The sequence below is a fragment of the Semicossyphus pulcher genome, unplaced genomic scaffold, assembly GCF_022749685.1.
Source record: "Semicossyphus pulcher isolate SPU_LCO1_2020_fin unplaced genomic scaffold, fSemPul1.0.p SCAF_5, whole genome shotgun sequence".
NCBI classification, from domain to species: Eukaryota; Metazoa; Chordata; class Actinopteri; order Labriformes; family Labridae; genus Semicossyphus; species Semicossyphus pulcher.
In genome coordinates this window covers 11,667,108-11,686,331 of record NW_027211726.1, presented here as the reverse complement: position 1 = coordinate 11,686,331, position 19,224 = coordinate 11,667,108, and the positions used below count along the sequence as shown (strand labels likewise).

The 19,224-nt window shown below is 41.0% G+C and overlaps 2 protein-coding genes and 1 long non-coding RNA gene across 3 annotated transcripts; 2 read left to right on the top strand and 1 right to left on the bottom strand.

Annotated features, from left to right (window-relative positions):
- Positions 1-1,597: 1,597 nt before the first annotated feature.
- Positions 1,598-2,561, bottom strand: LOC138608870 (uncharacterized). The gene is made up of 4 exons (XR_011309458.1): positions 2,522-2,561; positions 2,341-2,377; positions 2,086-2,249; positions 1,598-1,851 (listed from the first exon to the last, which is right to left on the bottom strand). It is a non-coding gene; the product is annotated as an uncharacterized lncRNA (long non-coding RNA).
- Positions 2,562-10,504: 7,943 nt separating this feature from the next.
- Positions 10,505-12,298, top strand: LOC138608520 (protein S100-Z-like). The gene is made up of 3 exons (XM_069681126.1): positions 10,505-10,589; positions 11,690-11,851; positions 12,059-12,298. The coding sequence occupies exons 2-3, from the start codon at positions 11,711-11,713 to the stop codon at positions 12,218-12,220; spliced, it is 303 nt and encodes a 100-aa protein (XP_069537227.1). The 5' UTR covers positions 10,505-10,589; positions 11,690-11,710; the 3' UTR covers positions 12,221-12,298.
- Positions 12,299-16,190: 3,892 nt separating this feature from the next.
- LOC138608816 (ictacalcin-like) lies at positions 16,191-18,226 on the top strand. The gene is made up of 3 exons (XM_069681393.1): positions 16,191-16,270; positions 17,578-17,723; positions 17,901-18,226. The coding sequence occupies exons 2-3, from the start codon at positions 17,586-17,588 to the stop codon at positions 18,042-18,044; spliced, it is 282 nt and encodes a 93-aa protein (XP_069537494.1). The 5' UTR covers positions 16,191-16,270; positions 17,578-17,585; the 3' UTR covers positions 18,045-18,226.
- The last annotated feature ends 998 nt before the right edge of the window (positions 18,227-19,224 follow it).

Below are 19,224 nucleotides of genomic sequence, written 5' to 3'. Positions count from 1 at the left end.
TTTAGTGTACTAAACTTACGATTTCTGCCTCGGGTAGTTTTGCTGCAGTTCACCTTCTTTCCAGTAATTTGTAGCCTGTAAAGCAATGCTTTCCCAATGGCGTTTTCAGTGCATTATATCCTATGAAATGATGACAAGGTTTGTACTTAAAACCTAATGTTTCCCTATAGAGGCTGAGTGACATATAAGGGTAGGCCTAATACCCAAGTTAAGTAAAAGTATTTTTAATGTAAAGTTCTTTTTACGTGAGAAAATGAACTTAGCTGCTGTGCACATCTGTTTTGTTAAGTGATGTCAAGGTAACTCCAGTTGTGGCCCCCAATTTTCCTCATCTCATGCTGAGGGTAAAAACAGGAGATATGCGGAATACTCCATAATACAATAAGACCAAAATGCATCTCCTGCATGAAACCAATGATAAAACCTGTAAAGTGTTGGGACCCCCTTTACTGAGACAGGAAGGAGAACTCTCATCATGTATTATTAGCCCATTAATGTCCACAGTGGAATTTTTATGATTGATTGATTGATTACAGCACTGAAATTATCAGCTGAGCTAAGAACAAATCAATTTAAATTTTTCAAATCAAAAGTATGAGGCAACAGCGCCAAATCACATCTTCATTGTTCTTCATACACACATAGTCTTGACTCTTACAAACTGTATTCAGATTGATAGTGTATTGCTTCTTTTTTGTCCAGTATTCACATCTGCAGAAATTAGTGACATTTCCTCTAGTATTCTTTAGTGTTTCTATGTTGTCCTATAGGATATGCAATATGAACAAAATGAAACAGAGGTCATTCAATAATATTAGTCCCGTGCAAATTTGCATCTCCGTAATTTGGGGTAAAATATTTTCTCCGGGCCTTTTTCCTGCCTCTTTCCCCGGTTGAGGCCCGTCTTATGCCTGTAAATAGTAGTAAAATACAGACACTGCTTATCCTGTGCGAATGCGCCGCATGAAACACAGACATGAGGGGGTCATTTCTAAATCACATGAGGTCTAACACTCTAGCGTTAGTGATCCATTTAATTCACAGCCTTTATGCAGGGTTACACTTCAATATAACCAAGTCTTTCTCTTTGTAAGACATTATAAAACTGTCACATTGTATATATTATTTGTAGCCTAAGTGTATGGTTTTATTTATGTCTATAAGCGGATACATACATACACATATATGCACATAAGTAACTGTATTTGTCTCGTGAAAATATAACTTTGTATTCTTGCAATATCCACTGGGGAGGTGAGGGTAATCGGGCACAGGTGAGACTAATCAAGGAAAAGATGAGAACTATCAGGGCGGGGCACGCAACTGCATTTCACTGCACAATCCTTTTTTGTGACCTTGCACCTTGATCGGCAGGTCTCTAACAAAAACATCTAGATTCCCTAGATATAGATTGTAGTTTGTATTTGTTCCCCACAATTCTTCCTGTGGCCTGTTTGATTATAAAAATGTATTAACTTGAGTTTTATATTGATTCAAAAGTCTAAGCTAGATCATGTGCTTGGATATAGGAGAATAAAAAGCCTCTATGTCCGTTTCTTACACAAACTCATTGGAAAGAAAACTCAAACAAGTAGGATTGCATTTAACCAACTTTATTTTCAAGATGGGAAACCACATACATTAGATGGTATTTGTTTATTTACCATCCATTGTGTTTTACAGGATCATTTCAGACTATTGACGTGCTTGCTCCATAGTCCTTCGCATGTTGTTAAGGGCCGCATGACATGCAATGGCAAAAACGGCAACAAATGACATGAACTCTGCAAAGTCCACATGCTTGTCCTGGTCCTGGTCCAATAGCGATGCCAACTGGTTTTTACTATCCTCCTGAAGGAATAGAATACAAACACAACATTGAAGAATGCTTAAACTCAATGTGTAAAACTTTGTAATGCATGTCATACTTTAATTCATTCTGGAGCCCAACTTTCCAAAAGGCCTCAGTTTTCTGTGTGTATTACTCCCAGCACTTTGCTTTTGCACTTCATCAGCGATCCCTCAAACGTATCTTCATTTACTGTAGTTTGTTGCAGTGTTGCCGATTATAATGATTTTCCTTACATTGCATAAATGAGGCAGTTGTTCCTGCAGTTCCTTTAAGCAATCTTTTATTGGTGCTTTTTCATTTTCCCCTCGACACTTTTCGTAGACGGAGAAGATGCCACACACACACGCTTCCAAAGAAGTTACTTCGGCGCTGCCATCCATTTTAAGAGTGTAGATATCTAAACAGATATAACAGACATAGTCAGACTGTAAACTGAATAGGCAGTACATGTTAATGTTTTCTCCTTTCTCTTAAAAATGTTTACACACCTGTCAGGAGGTAAGGAAGCCTTACTGAAGCAAGTACCTGTAATCAGAAATCATACAATTAAAGCATTTGTATCACAACCCTGCTGCCAGCAGTTTAAAACGCTATAGCCAATATACCACATACATACAATATACAAAGAAATTGTATTTGACAGAAATCTGTGTTCCACTCTGTTCCTACCAGTGCTCAGAAGATGAGGTGCAGTGAAAAGAAGACAGCCTGCGAGGGTTTAAATACAGGGACATCAACAAGACACTCCCTGGCTCTGACACCACCTGACACTGCAAACAAGGGAGCATGTAAGGCGGGGCTGCACAACATGTCAAGCTGCCACTTGGTTGTTGCTTTATAAAAAATGACTACTCGCCATTTTGTCGTTTTCCATCTCGAACAAAAGTCAATCTGATGGCACTTTAGTGCAGCCCTTCATGAGAGTAAACTGACCGCTGAGCTGCAGAGTCTGTGTGTGATGCTGCTGCTGTCACAGACACCGTCAGTGGGATGATCCAGGCAGGCTTTTAGTTTTGTTGGGCATAGTGCTGCATGATTATGGCTAAAATGATAATCCCGATTATTTTGATCAATGTTGAGATCACGATTATTAATTTTAGGAACAACAATCTTTTAATGTACTTTCACATTTGAATGAACAAATAAATGCTTTCAGTTGCATTTTGTGCTGCATTCCGACTCATGTACAATTGTAGCATCAAATTATCACTTAAAATCAGGTTCTTTACCTGAAGTTGTTGCACTTTTGCATTAGTGCATCATAGGTAATTTCAGTTTTTGGGAGTTGGGTGGATAGGATGTCGTGCAGTACAGTGTGGCTGTTATGGATGACTTGACGCTGGACAAGTGCGGGGAGTAGCGTTTGTTGTGTTGCTTTACAGCACAGACACAGGTTTCATGCGCTCTTTGTGTATTATTCTTTTTTGCTAAACATCACTTGTACCTACTAAACCCAAAATGCCTCCAAACAGCCAGTGGCAAGCCATTTTGGGGGACCAGTGTTTCGAGTGACCCGCTCTCTTCCTGTGATAGCGTAACAGCAAGGAGCATTCAAAACGGACTGAGTGTTGGTTGCCTTCATGACACGTTTGCATAAACAACACTTCAAAGAAGTAACAGATATTTTGAGATCGTAATGAAAAACAACAAAGAGGCATTCACAAGGACAGCTACGTATTCTCTTCCCATTTTCAACAGCAGGGGTCCGTTTCACAAAGAAGGTTCAACAAACTCTGAGTCTAACCCTGAACTCTGAGTTGATCTACTCTGAGATAGGAAACTCTGAGTTTTCGGTTCAAGAACAGCTGATCAGAGTTAGTTCAATCAACTCTGAGTAGGTTCAGCCGGAGTTAAGTGCGTGCACGCTGACTGTAAAAAGCCAGCATTAATGGAACCCTGATACCACGAGTCACCATGGCAACGGTACACAAAAAGCGGTCCTCCTACGTCACACCAGTGGAGCTCGAAATCCTCATGCGGACGTTCAGCGAATACGAGCATGTTTTTAGAAAAATAAAGTAACACGGCTGCAGCTGCAAAAGAGAGAGAAGCGGCGTGGGAAGAAACTGCTGCTCGAGTAAATGCGCAAGTTTGAACTGGTCTATTTATTTAATACTTAATCACGACCGGAAGCTAAAATTTATATTAAATAAGGAGCAATGCAGCGGGAGAAAAAAACATACATGGAAGCACTTCAATCATATTTTAAATATTAAACTAATGAAATATCATTCAGTGGCAGTTTTAATGTGCATTAGCTTTATCCCTAACATGATGCTGACTTCACATATATTATATTTCATGTTGATTAAACTTAATGTGTTAGTTAAAAAAAAAAAAAATCCAATAACTTACGGCGTCTTATTTGAGTGCTCTCGGCAGTGGTGGTGGAAAATCTAAAAATGATGACTTTGACACAGATTTGTCTCTTGATTTTTTTAATCATAATTATAAAAGACTTTTGCAAAGGGGTCAGAGCAGCACAGAGACGTAACGTTTCTTCTTTTAATTCGGTAACCGCTCAAACACACGCGTGAGACAGGCTGCACGAATGAGGAAGTAGAATGAGGGTTTTATATTCTAGAGGGAGGAGACACAGCGAAACTCGGAGTTTCCTGAAGAAAACCTGCTCGCGACCAGGTTAGGTTCATAGGGTCTGTTACTACGGTAACTGACCGAGAGCTTAAGTTACCTCCCTTTGTGAAACGGAAAACTCAGAGTTTCCCTCATTTCAGGGTTAACAGACTCAGAGTTTTCAATAAACCTGCTTTGTGAAACGGACCCCTGCTGTAACTACGACAGCCACAGACGCATTTGGCAAAGGTTGCCAGTTAACATGGTCACTCGTTGAACCGAAACACCGGTCTCTGTTGTTTACTCTTCCACTCTGAACTCGCTGCAAGGTGGGAACTCATGACATGACATGCCAGCTCCCCAAAAAGTGAAGCCAAGGGCGCTGTTAGTCGGTGGAGCGGGCACCCCATGTATAGAGGCTGCATTCGTCGTCGCACTGATCGCGGGTTCGACTCCTGGTCTGCCGATCATTTGGTGCATGTCATCCCCCACTCTCTACTCCCAACGTTTCCCGTCTATCTTCAACTGTCCTATAAATAAAGCCAAATGCCAAAAAAAAACACTATCACAAACCTTAGATGACAAACCGTAAAAATAACACAACTGCAGCCCACAAGTCTGTTCGTATCTATTTTATAAGGAAACGTCGCTCCCGCTGAAATTACTACTTTTTCATGCGGGTGTCACTCACAGAGCAAAAAGCTATCGCAATGTCTGTCTTGTTTTTTCCCAACGTTGTGCAGCCCTAATGTATGGACATGAGCATGTATAGTTTTAGTGTATTACATTACCAAAATAACATGAAACAAAACTTCATCTCACGTTACAAAATGTTCTAGAAAACTAGTGTTGGATTTGATTGACACAGACACAAAATATTTTGTAATTACCTATTGGGTGTGGTGCATTGAAAGAACACAGAGCTGGTTAGGCGAGAAAAGTGCTGTGTTTTCAGGTAACACCCTTAATCACAAGTTAAGTGAGTTGACAAGTGAATAAGCTTTTTTATCACAACCTTTGTTGTTATGGACCACTCATGTATTGCCTTAAGCAGTGTTAAGCTGGGTGCAGACTCTCACATGGAGCCTGGTGCGTTCGCTTCCAGCACTGCTTGTGCAAAGGACGGCCCAAAGACATCGAGCCTGGAAAATCTAGCAAAAGTGGTAAAAAAAAAGAATTCAAAATCAAACTTTCCCCATGCATTTTGCACCACCTTAGAATTTTGGCCATCACCACAACATACATAACTGTTCATTGCTTTGGTCCCTACACTCCCCAGCTGTCTTGATTGTGCTGAATATGCTCCTTTGCCCAGGATGCCAACATTAGGTACAAATAGGCCGAAATTCACCTCAGACAATAACACCGACACAGCATGACCTGACTTTTAAAAAAAGAAAATTGATCTGAATGCAACACATCTAATGTCTATTCAGTGGTTTGCTTTGTCTTAAATACAGCTATAGAGTTGCATGCTCTGTGTGCTGTTTGCTAATGAGCAATTCAAATCTTAACGTTGCAACAGGTATTGCTCGTTTTGCCCTTGCAAAAGTTATTTGGCAAACTGTAGCCTGTTATGCAGTTGTTAAATGCCCTGCGGAAAGAGAACAGACCTTTTGTGTTCTGTTTCTTTCTTGTTCAACTGGTTCAAGAAGTTATCGAACACAGTCCACTTTATTTATGTAGCACATTTTAAAAAGCAACAAGCTTCACTAAAGTGCTGGAGTTGCAAAAGTTACCAGGGCAAACGGCACACTGTTCACTATACATACACTATATGTGTGTTTTTTGTTGGCATAAATTGTATATCTACACAGTCTGTGGTACTCTTTTGTAATGGGTCTACATTTAGTTGTGGGGTAATTGATTTACCCCCTGAAAAGTCCCTGCTCTGGGGGTAGTACTTTCCAAAGGTCCAGGAACTTTCAGGGCAGGGCCTGCAGTGCTGATTGTTTCTGACTAGCTGCAAGCTCACTGTTATCATCACGGATGGTGTTTTCCTGCTTCTCCATTCGTCATTAGACTGACTTGCATAATCTTCCCAAGACTTTAGGCCGCTGTGGAAACGCAGACAACAACGGGCCACAGGAACCGTTTAGCTTCTTGAAAAGAAGTTCCTGGAACTAAACGTTCCTGGTACTTTTGGTCGAAAAGCACCTATATTTGCGAAAAACCTTCCTCAGCTACAGGAGCCAATGCAAGACAGTGTTGGGAGGCATCTCTGAAGGCCTGGCCATGAAACAGGACAATGGATTACACTCATGCAAGTCTTAAAACATGCTTCCTCTGGGTGCTTGGATGTGCAACCAGTAGTCTTCCATCTAGGGTACAAGTGCCACCTAGAGGCCGCATGGAGAGCTGCCTTTCAGAGATCAAATAAGCTCATGACACTTGAAGGGGTTAGGTTTTTAATACTTTACATCTTTCAGCTGATGCACAAAGTAATTACAAGTTATGACAGGAAGGATAATGTTGCTTGTTTCCAACAGGTGAATAAGGTTGAAGTCAAAGAGAAAAAAACACCTTTTTTAAAGCAAGATACTTTTTTAACTTTTCAATCTCCCTCTTAAAAATCTTAGATTCATGAGCAATAAAACACATCTATGCTGAACTCAATGCACACAGATACACACAGTGTTATGAATGAGTCAATCCTACTCTTCCCACCACTTCGGTCTACATAGCAAAAGACAACAATAGGAAGTCGTAGTTGTTGCGGCCTGGTGGACGTAGGCTCAGGGTATTTGAGTTTTCAATGGGGGAACAAACAAATTTCAGTTCATTGTTCATTATCATGGTATTAAGGGCTGCATGGTGGTGCAGTGGTTATCACTGTCACCTCCCAGAAGGTTCCTGGTTCGAATCCCGATTCAGACAAATATGGCCTTTCTGTGTGGAGTTGTTGTCCCCGTCCATGGATGGGTTCCCTCCGGGTACTCCGGCTTCCTCCCACAGTCCAAAGACATGTTTGTTAGATTAATTGGTGACTTTAAAATTGCCCGTAGGTGTGAGTGTGAGCGTGAAAGGTTGTCTGTCTCTATGTGCCACCCCTGTGACTGACTGGCGATCAGTCCACCCCGCCTCTCGCCCAATGACAGCAGGGATCAGCTCCAGCCCCCTGGCGACCCTGAACAGGGTAAGCAGTATAGATAATGGATGGACAGTTGTTGGTATTAAGTACTGTATGTAAGCACTTAGTGGCATGACCACTTACTTCCACAAGATGGTGCCAGAGAGCTCTGCCCAGGCTTCTGTGCAGCGGAATGTATTGGTTTTGTACAGTGGCCCTGAAGTGCAAAACACTACAGCAAACCACAAAACATCACAGCATTTCACACATTTTTTGTAAAATGCTGTTGCGTTTTTTCCAGAAATGCTGTAGTGTTTTGTGAAATGCTGGCACATTTTGTGATTTGCTGCAGTGTTTTCTGATATGCTGCTGAAATGCTGCCGTGTTTTGTGATTTGCTGGCGCGTTTTTTTCAGAAATGCTGTAGTGTTTGGTGAAATGCTGTAGTGTTTGGTGAAATGCTGGCATGTTTTTTTCAGAAATGCTGGCGTGTTTTGTAAAATGCTGTAGTGTTTTGTGATTTGCTGGCGCATTTTTTTCAGAAATGCTGTAGTGTTTGGTGAAATGCTGTAGTGTTTTGTGATTTGTTGTAGTGTTTTGTGAAATGCTGGCATGTTTTTTTCAGAAATGCTGTAGTGTTTTGTAAAATGCTGGCGCGTTTTTCCCAGAAATGCTGGCGTGTTTTGTGAAATGCTGGCGTGTTTTGTGAAATGCTGTAGTGTTTGGTGAAATGCTGTAGTGTTTTGTGATTTGTTGTAGTGTTTTGTGAAATGCTGGCATGTTTTTTTCAGAAATGCTGTAGTGTTTTGTTAAATGCTGGCGCGATTTTTTCAGAAATGCTGGCGTGTTTTGTGAAATGCTGTAGTTTTTTGTGAAATGCTGGCGCGTTTTGTGTTTGCTGTAGTGTTTTGCACTTCTGGGCCACCGTAGTTATGGCATCTCAAATTCAACCCTATAGTCCGAGTTTTTAAGAAGACAAATATGGGATAAGATAGATTATAGTAAGATGTATAAAGAGACTCAATTAAAAAGACAAAAAAAAGCCTAAGAAATGATATATAAATAATAAATAAACTTTATTATCCATAGTAACCCAACACTGACAGGGCCCATTCCTTATAATAAATACATTTAACAGTTAAAGGCTTCTTTTGTGCTTTTACTTAAGTCAGGTTTTATTAGAATTTAACAAAAGCATAAATGGACCTTTTTAATGGGGAACACTGGTAACTGTCTTTTTGAAGTTAAAAAATGCACTACAAAATCTCACCACAAGAGGGCGCACAGTTCATTAATTAAAGCACACTTCAGTCCAAAGAGCTTCACACAGAGATGGAATAAGTGCTCAGATCTTTAAATTCAATTGAAGTAGTAAAACAACAGTGTAGAAATACTTGTTTAAAGGTTATTTTACTATTCGAATAAGTAAAAATGTACATATTAGCATCAAAATAAACTTGGATATTGCAGCTGGTAATTGAGGGCCTTATGTGAGAGCCTTTATTTTATATATTTATATAGAATTTATTTTCAAGTATTCATTTACATACTCCTGGGTTTGAGAGTTTCTTCCATGTAATCAATAGAGTCCTATTGATATTGTATACATTATAATACCACAGTTTATTTAGAGAGAACATTTTGTAGCATCAACCTGCAGCTGTAAAAGTAACTCGTAACTAAAGTAATCAAATGAATGTAGTGTCAGAGCAAGTTTTTCTGAAAAATTATTTTGGTTCACAAAAAGTTCTTTTATTCTGGTTCAGTTATGATCGGTATTTGGGAATTGTTTGTGCTTGAGCAGCAGCAGTAAAGATCGGGCAACACTTAGATGAAACATTGATTATTGCACACTATGTGGGTTTCTTATGGGAAAACTCACACAAATCTAAACAGTGTGTTTTGCTGGTTTAGCCTTAATTCAATCATAAGTGTTATCAGTCACAGTCACTGAGGGGCTATACATATTGTTGAGCAACCTTATCTTGTAGTGTGTGATCAATATCATGTGATTGGCTTTGTTGCTGAAAACACTGAACTCCATTCATTCATCCCATCCTTATTGTTGGCAGTCCAGCAGGCTCTCTTCTTTGCTTGTTCTGCTCATTAGTTTCCTTTTTATAATGATGTCATCCGGCATTAGTCATCAAAGGAAGAGAGACAACAGCTGAAGGAACTGGCCTAGTGCTGTAATATTTAGATTAAAAGTATGATTAATCACGTGTTGTTCTCTACAGCCTGTACATTACTTGACAATATCACACGAGAGGGAGTGCTGTTGTACTGAATATCAGCACGGCTTTGTTTATCTCGATACAAAAAACATGAGTTTGATGTTGTTTTTATACAACAGTTTTTAAAGCTGCATATTGTAAACAGTGATAAGCAATGACAGATTATTGTTTTTGTTAAATGTATTCATCCATTTTTTCTCCACCAACAAAACCAGTTCCAGAATTTGACAAGCAACCCGGACATTTTTTTTGCGCCCTTGCTACTCTGTGTGTCCACACGTTTCAGCAGAACCACTTATTTGTATTATGTACATTTATCTATATGTTTCTGTCCATCATGTAGGCAATGAAATAAGAGCTGTAATGTTAATTAACAGTATTCAGAACCTCTGAGGTGGAGTGATACTTATAGTTAAAAGTCCCAGTGTGGTTGTACTGTATATCAGCACTTGTGGAATGCTTGCTGTCCACTCAAATTGTTTGGTCGAAACTAACTGTTGTATAATATTCAATATTAGTCTGGTCTCTTTGTGCAACTATCAGAAAACTGTTGATGATTTTTCATACTTATAACTTCTACTACTATTATTGTAGTCGTAAAAAAAAGTGTATATTTTAATTTATAGAATAGAAATAATAGTATTTTCAACGGCTTCTAAACTTAATGTAAGGTTATTACAGCTGCGTCACCGCCTATCACAGCGTGTCCAGCCGCAGTTAAAAAGGGTCCACCGTCGATATCACAGTTTGACTCATAACGCACTGCAGCCTGGGCGGCGCCTGACTATAAAGTCCGTCTTATTCCCGACCTCTGAACATTCCTATCTCTCCTGCGCCAACACTCGTCCCGGCTCCGCACGGTAAGAGCTAACGGTCCTGCTCTGGTATCACTGCTTTAGCTTTGTTAGCAACTTTACAAACTAAATAACGCCTGCAGCTATAGTTTACAGTTTGGGTGTGGTAGGATTGTATTGGATTATTTCTTTCATTCACCTGCCACTCAAAGACTTCCTGGAGGAAAATATGTCGATATTTCACGATTTCACGTATTTTTTTTCAGTCTTACTGAATTTACGTTGTTAAGAAGTGCACTGTAATTTTAATTTAGCCTAGATTATTTGGAAAAACTATGCTGCATTTTTATAACCAATAAGGATTAACTTTATGTAAGACTTGGAAGAAGTTTGAGAAGCACTTATCTTCTACTGTATACTCTTTATTGTGGAGTTAAAACATTATATTACCAGGTAGAAATCTAAAAAAAAGGGTGTGGTTAGACTGAGTGCATGAACACACATGTGCTCTGCTGCTATAAAGTCTTGCTTCATCATCTGCATTGAATTCCACCATTATGCTCCTGCGCATTTCTTTTCCTCATTCAGCTGAACTTTTCCATCCCCTCTAACAAAAAACTCACAACCCCCTTTTTTCCCCTCCCACTCCTCCTTTGTTTAACCACTGTAACTCTACAGTCACGGCTTGGACACAGTGTTCAGGGTGTTTTTTTTTAAAATCATGCCAGTGTGTGCAGTGGTTACTTTAGCTAAGCTCTCGCAAACAACGTAATAACAGACTGTCTCACTTCTCATGAGCATTACTCATAGCTGGGCAGGGCGCTGGGGCAAATAGCAAAGTGTTGCTTCCCATTCATTGAGCTGCATGACTTCCTCCTACAAAGCAATCGAGCTAATCTCTTTTGCAGAACCCGAGGTTGACTTTTATTTCTATCAGACATGGAAAACTTCGTTCTTAACTCTCTAAGATGGAGCTAGGTCTCACTGGAGGTGGTTGCAGATTGCTGAAATGTCAATCCAGCATTTGTTTAATGCAAAGAAAGGCTTCTGTTTCCACTGAGAGGATCAACAACTTGGCTTTTGAACCCACCATTCCGCTTTAAATCCGTAGATAAAGTCATCAGTCGAGAGTCTAATTTGCTTGTTTCATTGGATTTTTTTTTCAGACCAAACTCACTCCAGCAACCATGCCTTCACAACTCGAGGGAGCCATGGAGTCACTCATCACGGTGTTCCACAAATACGCGTCTAAGGACGGCCGGAGCGGCACGCTGAGCCGGCGAGAGCTCCGGGAGTTGATGGAGAACGAGCTGAGCAACTTCCTAAGGGTGAGAAAGTATAAAATCACAGAGTCAATAAAAAATATACATCTGAAGATAGTTGATTTTGGCAGTAGGCTAATAAATTATGGTATCGGATGCATTGACAGGCGTACATGCCGATAATGCATTCTTGCCTGATACTGGTGTCGGTACAACGTAACCCAAGGTTTTCTTCTTGATGTCCTCTCACACCTTTTTTTTTTTTTATCCCAGTCCCAGAAGGACCCTGCTGCTGTAGACAAAATCATGAAGGACCTGGACACCAACGGCGACGGCCAGGTGGACTTTGAAGAATTTGTTTCTCTGGTTGTTGGACTTTCCATTGCCTGTGAGCAGTGCTATCAGATGCACATGAAGAAGACTGCCAAGAAGTGAGAGACGACAGCGGAACCAAAACCATTTCAATTTTTGTAAAGAAACTTGTGCTCAATAAAAAACCCTGAAGAATTTCAATCATGTTGTGTGTGGTGGTTAATGTGCGTCTTCTAACTATATAAGTATCTTCCAGTCACAGTCTGGTGAAGCTTATTCCAGTGATCATACTGTACTTGAATACCTTGGCAACACGTAGTGCTCTGATGTAATTCCCACCTGTACTTCATTCTACCTGGGTGTGAAAGGGCAGAGCAGCCTCTCCCTGTGTCTTTGATAAGGTCTGACTTATCGCCGCACTGAGGAATCTGCAGAATGTACGAACCCGCCTCTCTGCCAGGCTGATGTTGCAACTCTGTAAATTATGTCGCATCCATATAGAGATAAAAGTGATGCATGAAGTTGGTTTCCTTCTTGTCAGTTTGATTAGATGAATACTGTGGAGAAATGCAGGGCACAGTGGGTCAGAACATTCTGTTTTAACAGGAAGTTCTTTTCATTTTTTTCAACGCCTGGTGAAAGTTGGATAACACCAGCGAGACGGACAGGAAAACCCCTCCTTCTAACTCTGTGAAGTCTCCCAGGCAGAACTCCTCCTCAGGCTGGGACGAAGTCTAACAAAAATGTTTTAGCATTAAAAAGTAAGACCCAATATCTGTAATATTGTTTTCGCCACGTTTGCAGTCCGGGTCTGACATTCCCGGGAAAGTAGCCAGAACTTTAGCCGCCTGAGAAAGGCTTGCCTGTTAGGCTAAACTCAGGGCGAGAAAAGTCTCATGATGAGCCTTGTAAACCCTGCACACACCTCCTTGGGCAGGGCCTTGCTCTGTGGCCTACCAGTGTTCATGGTAACAGAGCAAACAATCAAGTTGCTAAGTTATGACGCTCAGTGTGTGTGTGTGTGTGTGGGCATGGAGCTCGAGTTCATACTCAGCCCTCAGTTTACACAAGCGCCGCGCCCATGTGATCCACAGCTGAGTTGAGAGCTGCGAATTCCTGCTTCCAGACTGTTTTCTCCTCGTGCCTTTTATTGTGTAGTTGATGTATTGTCTGGTAAAAGGAGCCATCAAAGAGTTCATAGATATAAACATGCTGTAAGTTTATCATGTAGTCGAAATGATCAGAGATAGGATTAACAACTCTCTCAAAGAGGTGAAGCAACAGATCAGATCTGTGAGGTCAGTGAACACGCCAAAGCTTGTTCCCTCAGTAAGGAGACTTACTAATACTGACATCATCATATTTTGTCAAAGAAGGTGTCTAAGTTGTTGCACAGTGGATGTGTGCATTAGTGTGACTTCTGACTCCTGCTTCACGCCACTCCTTCCTCTGACTCTGCGAACCCTTCCCTCCCACTTCCTGTTTGCAGCCGTTGCCATGGAGAAACAACATCAAACTATTGTGATCTTGTTATAGCGGATGATGTCGCTCATAAGAAACGTTAGGCTACTTAATGTCTGTGTTTGTTTCTTGTTTTGAAGTCATTGCTTAGTAAGGTTTTTACCCACCATGCAACAGTGAAACAGCAAACCAAACTCTTCACTTAGAGCGTTACTGTGTTTTCAGTGTATCCCACCCTGGCTTGGCCCCATCTTGTGGATACACGGTTGAAGCTACCTCCCTAACCATAGACCTCTCTCCCTCGATAAACGGTCTTGTCGGGCAAGAAAAGCAATTCCGTTTAGTTGCTTCAGTGTCCGGGTCCTATTGTGCATCCTGGCTGACTGTCACACTGACATGGTTTAAAGAGGTGATTGAAACGAACTGAAACATTGTTCACATGTTTAACACCTGTGCTCTTCCTGCTGGGACACGTCAGAATGCCTGCTGTGGAAAAAGGGCCGTAATACAGAGGGAAATCTGCAGGGTTTTTACATTACTTAACTTCTCTTTGACGAGCTAAATTTCTCTTCCATAATTTAATTTAGCAATGAGGAATGTGATGTGGATGGGCTGCACGGTGGTGCACTGGTCGGCGCTTTTGTCCCACAGCTAGAAGGTTCCTAGTTTGAATCCCAGTTTGGAAGAACTGGGCCTTTTGTGTGAGCATGTTCCTCCCTGTGCATGCGTCCAGCTTCCTCCCACAGTCCAAAGACATGCTCGTTAGGTGACTCTAAAATTGCCCGTAGATGTGAATGTGAGCGTGACAAGTGGTATAGATAATGGATGGATGGATAGAAATCTTGGACGACCTGTTGGCCTTGGGATTAAGATGTCAAGTATAAACTGCAGTGTCTGCAGTTCATGTCGAGTCATGGACCCCTTTTGTTTCTTTCCAATGAAGCAACAAAATACCCTTTTTTTCCCTCATTTCTTAAAATGAGTAAACATTTATTTTGGTTTCCGGTTACAGTTCTCTGAAGGAGGTGTGGCTGTACGGGCCTGGGTGGATGTTAGCTTGAAAGTGCTGTTCGTAGGTGCTGTTCTGTATTCTTCTGCTTGTCCACTAGATTGCAGAAGAGTATAACTGTAATCATGTTGGGGTTGAGTATTTGACAAATGAAACCGCTCTAGCTGTACTGCCAATAGTTTCAAATCAGAGTCACAGCTGGATATAATACATGTACATATAATACAATGTGGTTTTCATTATTACAGCCTCCCTTATTTGGTAAATCTGAGTAAGATAGAGGAACTGAAAAGACAAAGTGTGACTCATTTTTTCCACACACCGAAAAGGGACTTTCCAATGCTAAAAAGAAATGTATCAGTGTTAAAAAAACAAAACAAATCAGTTGCCATATATAGACAAATGTTAGTGAATTCACACTTGACTTGTAACCTATGATCTGCACGATACTGGACTCTGCTTGAAGTTGTTAATTAAAGAGTGAAACAGTTGCAGCCCGACCACAGAGGTCGGGCAGGAGAAGACCTTTGATATCAGACTCAAAGTCTCACACCGGACCACACAGAAACACAAAGAAACAGACAAAACGGTGCACAATTTTTTAAGTCCCTGATTTCTGGTCTCTGCAGAATGACTCATGACTGCTTCAGGGACATGACTCTGAGTCACAGCCTCCACCACAAAATTCCAAAGAAGAGAGGAGCCACTCAGGAGCGTAACAATCAGCGCTCAGTGAGTCGCTGCACCCGAGGTTTTCGTTTTAGAATCATGTGCATCTCAGACAATTAAATAAGAAAAGAAAAAGTTCATTACATACACAAATAACACCACAAATTAAAAGTAAAACACGCAATTAAAACACCCTCTGATACATGCTTGTGGAAGGAGGGAAAGTCCATGTTTAACTTAGAACACATTGTGCATTGCTTTGGTCCTGTGGCTGCAGGCTTTTAGAGGAGGGTACCGCAGCAGAAGACTAATCAATGACGCTATTTACATTTAGAACAATTATCAAAATGTATCTGGGAAGTGTGGTGAGCTTAAAAACTCAAACAGAGAGGGGAAGAGGTTAATTTTAATCAAAATGCACGTGCAAAAATGTACAGATTAAGTTTCTTCTTATCAAAAAAGCTCCAGCATTTGTCTCTTGACTCTGCAGTTGAGTGTCTGCAGACATTTGTCCGTTGCAGGATTAACAAAAGTGACTCTAAATGGAGCAACTGTTCGTGCCTGCATCAAAATGAAAAGGGATTCAGTCCAAACTGCTCTATCGCTCCTTTCATCAGCTCGCTAAACATCTTTTTTAATCTTCAATGAACATCAGAAAATCGAACGCCGTTTTGGATGCGTGTTCAATTATTTTGCTGTGGCTGTTACAAGCAGGAAGTAGTCATTTTTGCATCATAAAAAGACAGCTTTAAAGATACAGCACACTACTAAACTTGCTTTACATATAATTTGCAGTCTTAATAATAATAAATCAGACTCAAATGCAGTCTTAAGAGCATAACATGTTGACTGTTAGAGAGGAGTCACGGGGGGAGAGGTAGGAGTGGTTGAAGATGAAAGGAGCATTATGGAGGGCGGGATGAAGGGTGTGGTGATGTATAAAGCATCCTTAGCATCCATTTCTCCATCAGTGCGGCTGCTCTAAGATCGACTTTCACTCTCCCAGCTCCTTCAATTTCTGCAAGTCAGCGTCGGTGAGTGGAAAATCTATTGCTGGATTTCATTAAAAAACTTTTTTCTAATAGAAAGTAACTTAGAATGCAAAAATGTTTGTGTCATTTCAGTGAGTTTTATTTGTGTAAAATGCATCTGTGTGCATTGTAACTTTGACTTCTCTTCCTTTCTTGTGAAACTGAACGTTGCAACAGACATTGCTCATTTAGCTCCAGTGCCAGCTATTTTGCCCAGTTTAGCCTGGAATGTTCCCCTTTTCTTTCAGATGCATTGCACATTTAGCATCAAGCTTTCCTTCTTACTTTTAATTCAAACGTATTTAAACATCTGGACGTTAAAACAGTGCGTGTGTTTTCCTCTCTTCCTCCTCAATTACCATCTGTTGCAAACCCACTGATGCCACCGTTTCCTCAGCTCACCACACCCCAAACAGAGAAAGTCGCACCACGTGAGTCAGAATGTGAACCAGAACGGACTCTCTTGGGTTCATGGAGTCGATGGAAAAAATAAATAACACTTTTCAAAAATACAGAGAGCAAACGTCACTACTGGGACTCTAGTCAAGTCGTGACCCGCTTCTTTACCTAGTTCAGCTGAGTTACCTGGAGAGATTAGGCTGTTGCCACAACAACGTCCTGTGTCATCGGCAGAGAGACTCTGTGTTAGAGACCGGTGACAGAGGGAAATACGAGCGGCTGGGCCCCGGTGGAAACCCAGGGTTTATTTTTATCTTCAGCTGCACGGAAAACTGAGAGAAAAACACAGGCAGGGACGACAGCAGTGATGTCAGCCACAGCGTAATGCTTAAGAACTCTTAAGGAAGATTTTATGTCTATATTTGCTACTTTATTCATATAATTCTCCTATAGTTACACTACATGAATAGAGCAAACTTAAAACCAGAAAGTCTGATTTTGAAGAGCAACGTTCTGTCTTAAAAACAGTGAAAATTACCTCTAGATTAATCAGTTTAATCCCTTACCAAACACCCCTTACATTCAACTGTTTCCTTGTCTTCCCCTGCAGCCGTTTCTGCAAGCTCTTCATTTAAATGCATTCCTTAGTTAACTTTTCAAATCTGACCACAATGCCCCGTGATCTGTTGTAGTGTGCATCAGTGAAAGTTGGAGTTGCAGCAGCGTTAAATGAAAGCATCCTCCTTAAGCAACTTCTGCAGTTATTAATATGAGGATTTATGAAGAAAAAACATGGCCAACATGACCCAATCCTGTGCTTTTATTGTGTATAAACTCTCTGATGACGGGGCGACCAATGTTGGGGAAAAAGTCTGAGTCACTTTTAAACCCTTTTTCCTTCCTGTCCTCAGCTAACATCATGTCTGATATCCAGAAAGCCATGGCCCTCCTCATCACCTCCTTCGACAAATACGCTGGCAAAGACGGGGACAAACACACCCTGAACAAGGCGGAGCTGAAGGAGCTGCTTAAAATTGAACTTGGAGAAATGCTGGGGGTGAGTGACCTTTGACCTCTCTCAATCTCAAAGAAGGGAAACAGTAACAGTGCGTGTGTTATGAATGCTTTTGGTGTAATTTGTTCATCATAACAGCTTGTACATGCTGAGATGGTACCTATAACAAACTAAGCGCCTTCATGTCTACATGTTTGCTCACACTTGTCTCACCTGCAGAAAGCCGGCGACAAGACCGCAGTGGACCGCATCTTCAACGAGCTGGACAGGGACAAGAACAACAGCGTGGACTTCCAGGAGTTTGTTACGATGATCTGCAGCCTGACTGTGATGTGCCACGAGTTCTTCGCTAGCAAAAAATAGGGATCCAAGCGCCACCTTGGGGCCAACTTAGGGAACTGCCTCCCTGTGAAAGAGAAGAGTGTCCAATGACAGCTGATCTGAAGAAGGAAGAAAAAATTACTATTTACTGAATTACCACAAAGTCACAAAAATATATGTTGTAACATTATAAGATGAAATAAACTGTTTTGGACTTGTTTTCATTTGTGTGTTACTGCATATCAGCGCCATGAGCTCATGATACTTTACATAGTTAATATGTGGAGTGACAAAACACATTTGCAAAAGCTCTCTATTAAAGCAAGACTAAAGTACTTTAGAAGGGAGAAATAACATAACATTACCCTTAAAATATAATGTTATTTTAAAAAGTAATAAAGCACGTCCATGTTGGACTTAATATACCCAATCAATTTTCTGTTATAGCCTTACTTGGTCCTGTATGACCATTAGCTGCCGGCTATAAATGGCTAACTTTTAATTCTAAATGCATGGTGGTGCAGTGGTTTGCGCTGTTGCCTCACAGCTGGTAGGTTCTTAGTTTCGAACCCCAGTTTGGACTAAGTGGGCCTGTCTGTGTGGAGTTTGCATGTTCTCCCTGTGCACGCGTGGGTTCCATCAGGGTACTCCGGCTTCCTCCCACAGTCCAAAGATGTGCTCGTTAAGGTTCATTGGTGACTCTAAATGCACTTAGGTGTGAGTGTGAGCGTGAAAGGTTAGCCCTGTGATTGGCTGGCGATCAGTCCAGGGTGTACCCCGGCTCTCGCCCAATGACAGCTGGGATAGGCTCCAGCCCCCCGCTACTCTGAACAGGATAAGCGGTATAGATAATGGATGGGATGGCCTTGTGGAACTATACATTTAAGTACTGAATATTGGTGTTTTGTTACAATCCATTAAAAAATTGGGTTTTTCATGCAACACATTAAATAATGAATATATAAGAAGCAAACATAAAGGGCCTTGGTTCAAACCATTGTGGCAATGTGGGCTTTTCAATATGGAGGTCTGCATGCTATTCAGTGTGTGGTTCCTGTGGATGATGCAGGTCTTAAGACAAGTGCACATAACAACTATGGATTCTAAAATGCCTTTAGGTGTGACTATCAATGCAGTTGTCTGTATGTGTTTCCCTGTGAGAGATACAAGACCCATCCTTGTTAACCTACTCCTCACCCAACACCCATCAGAATACACAGGC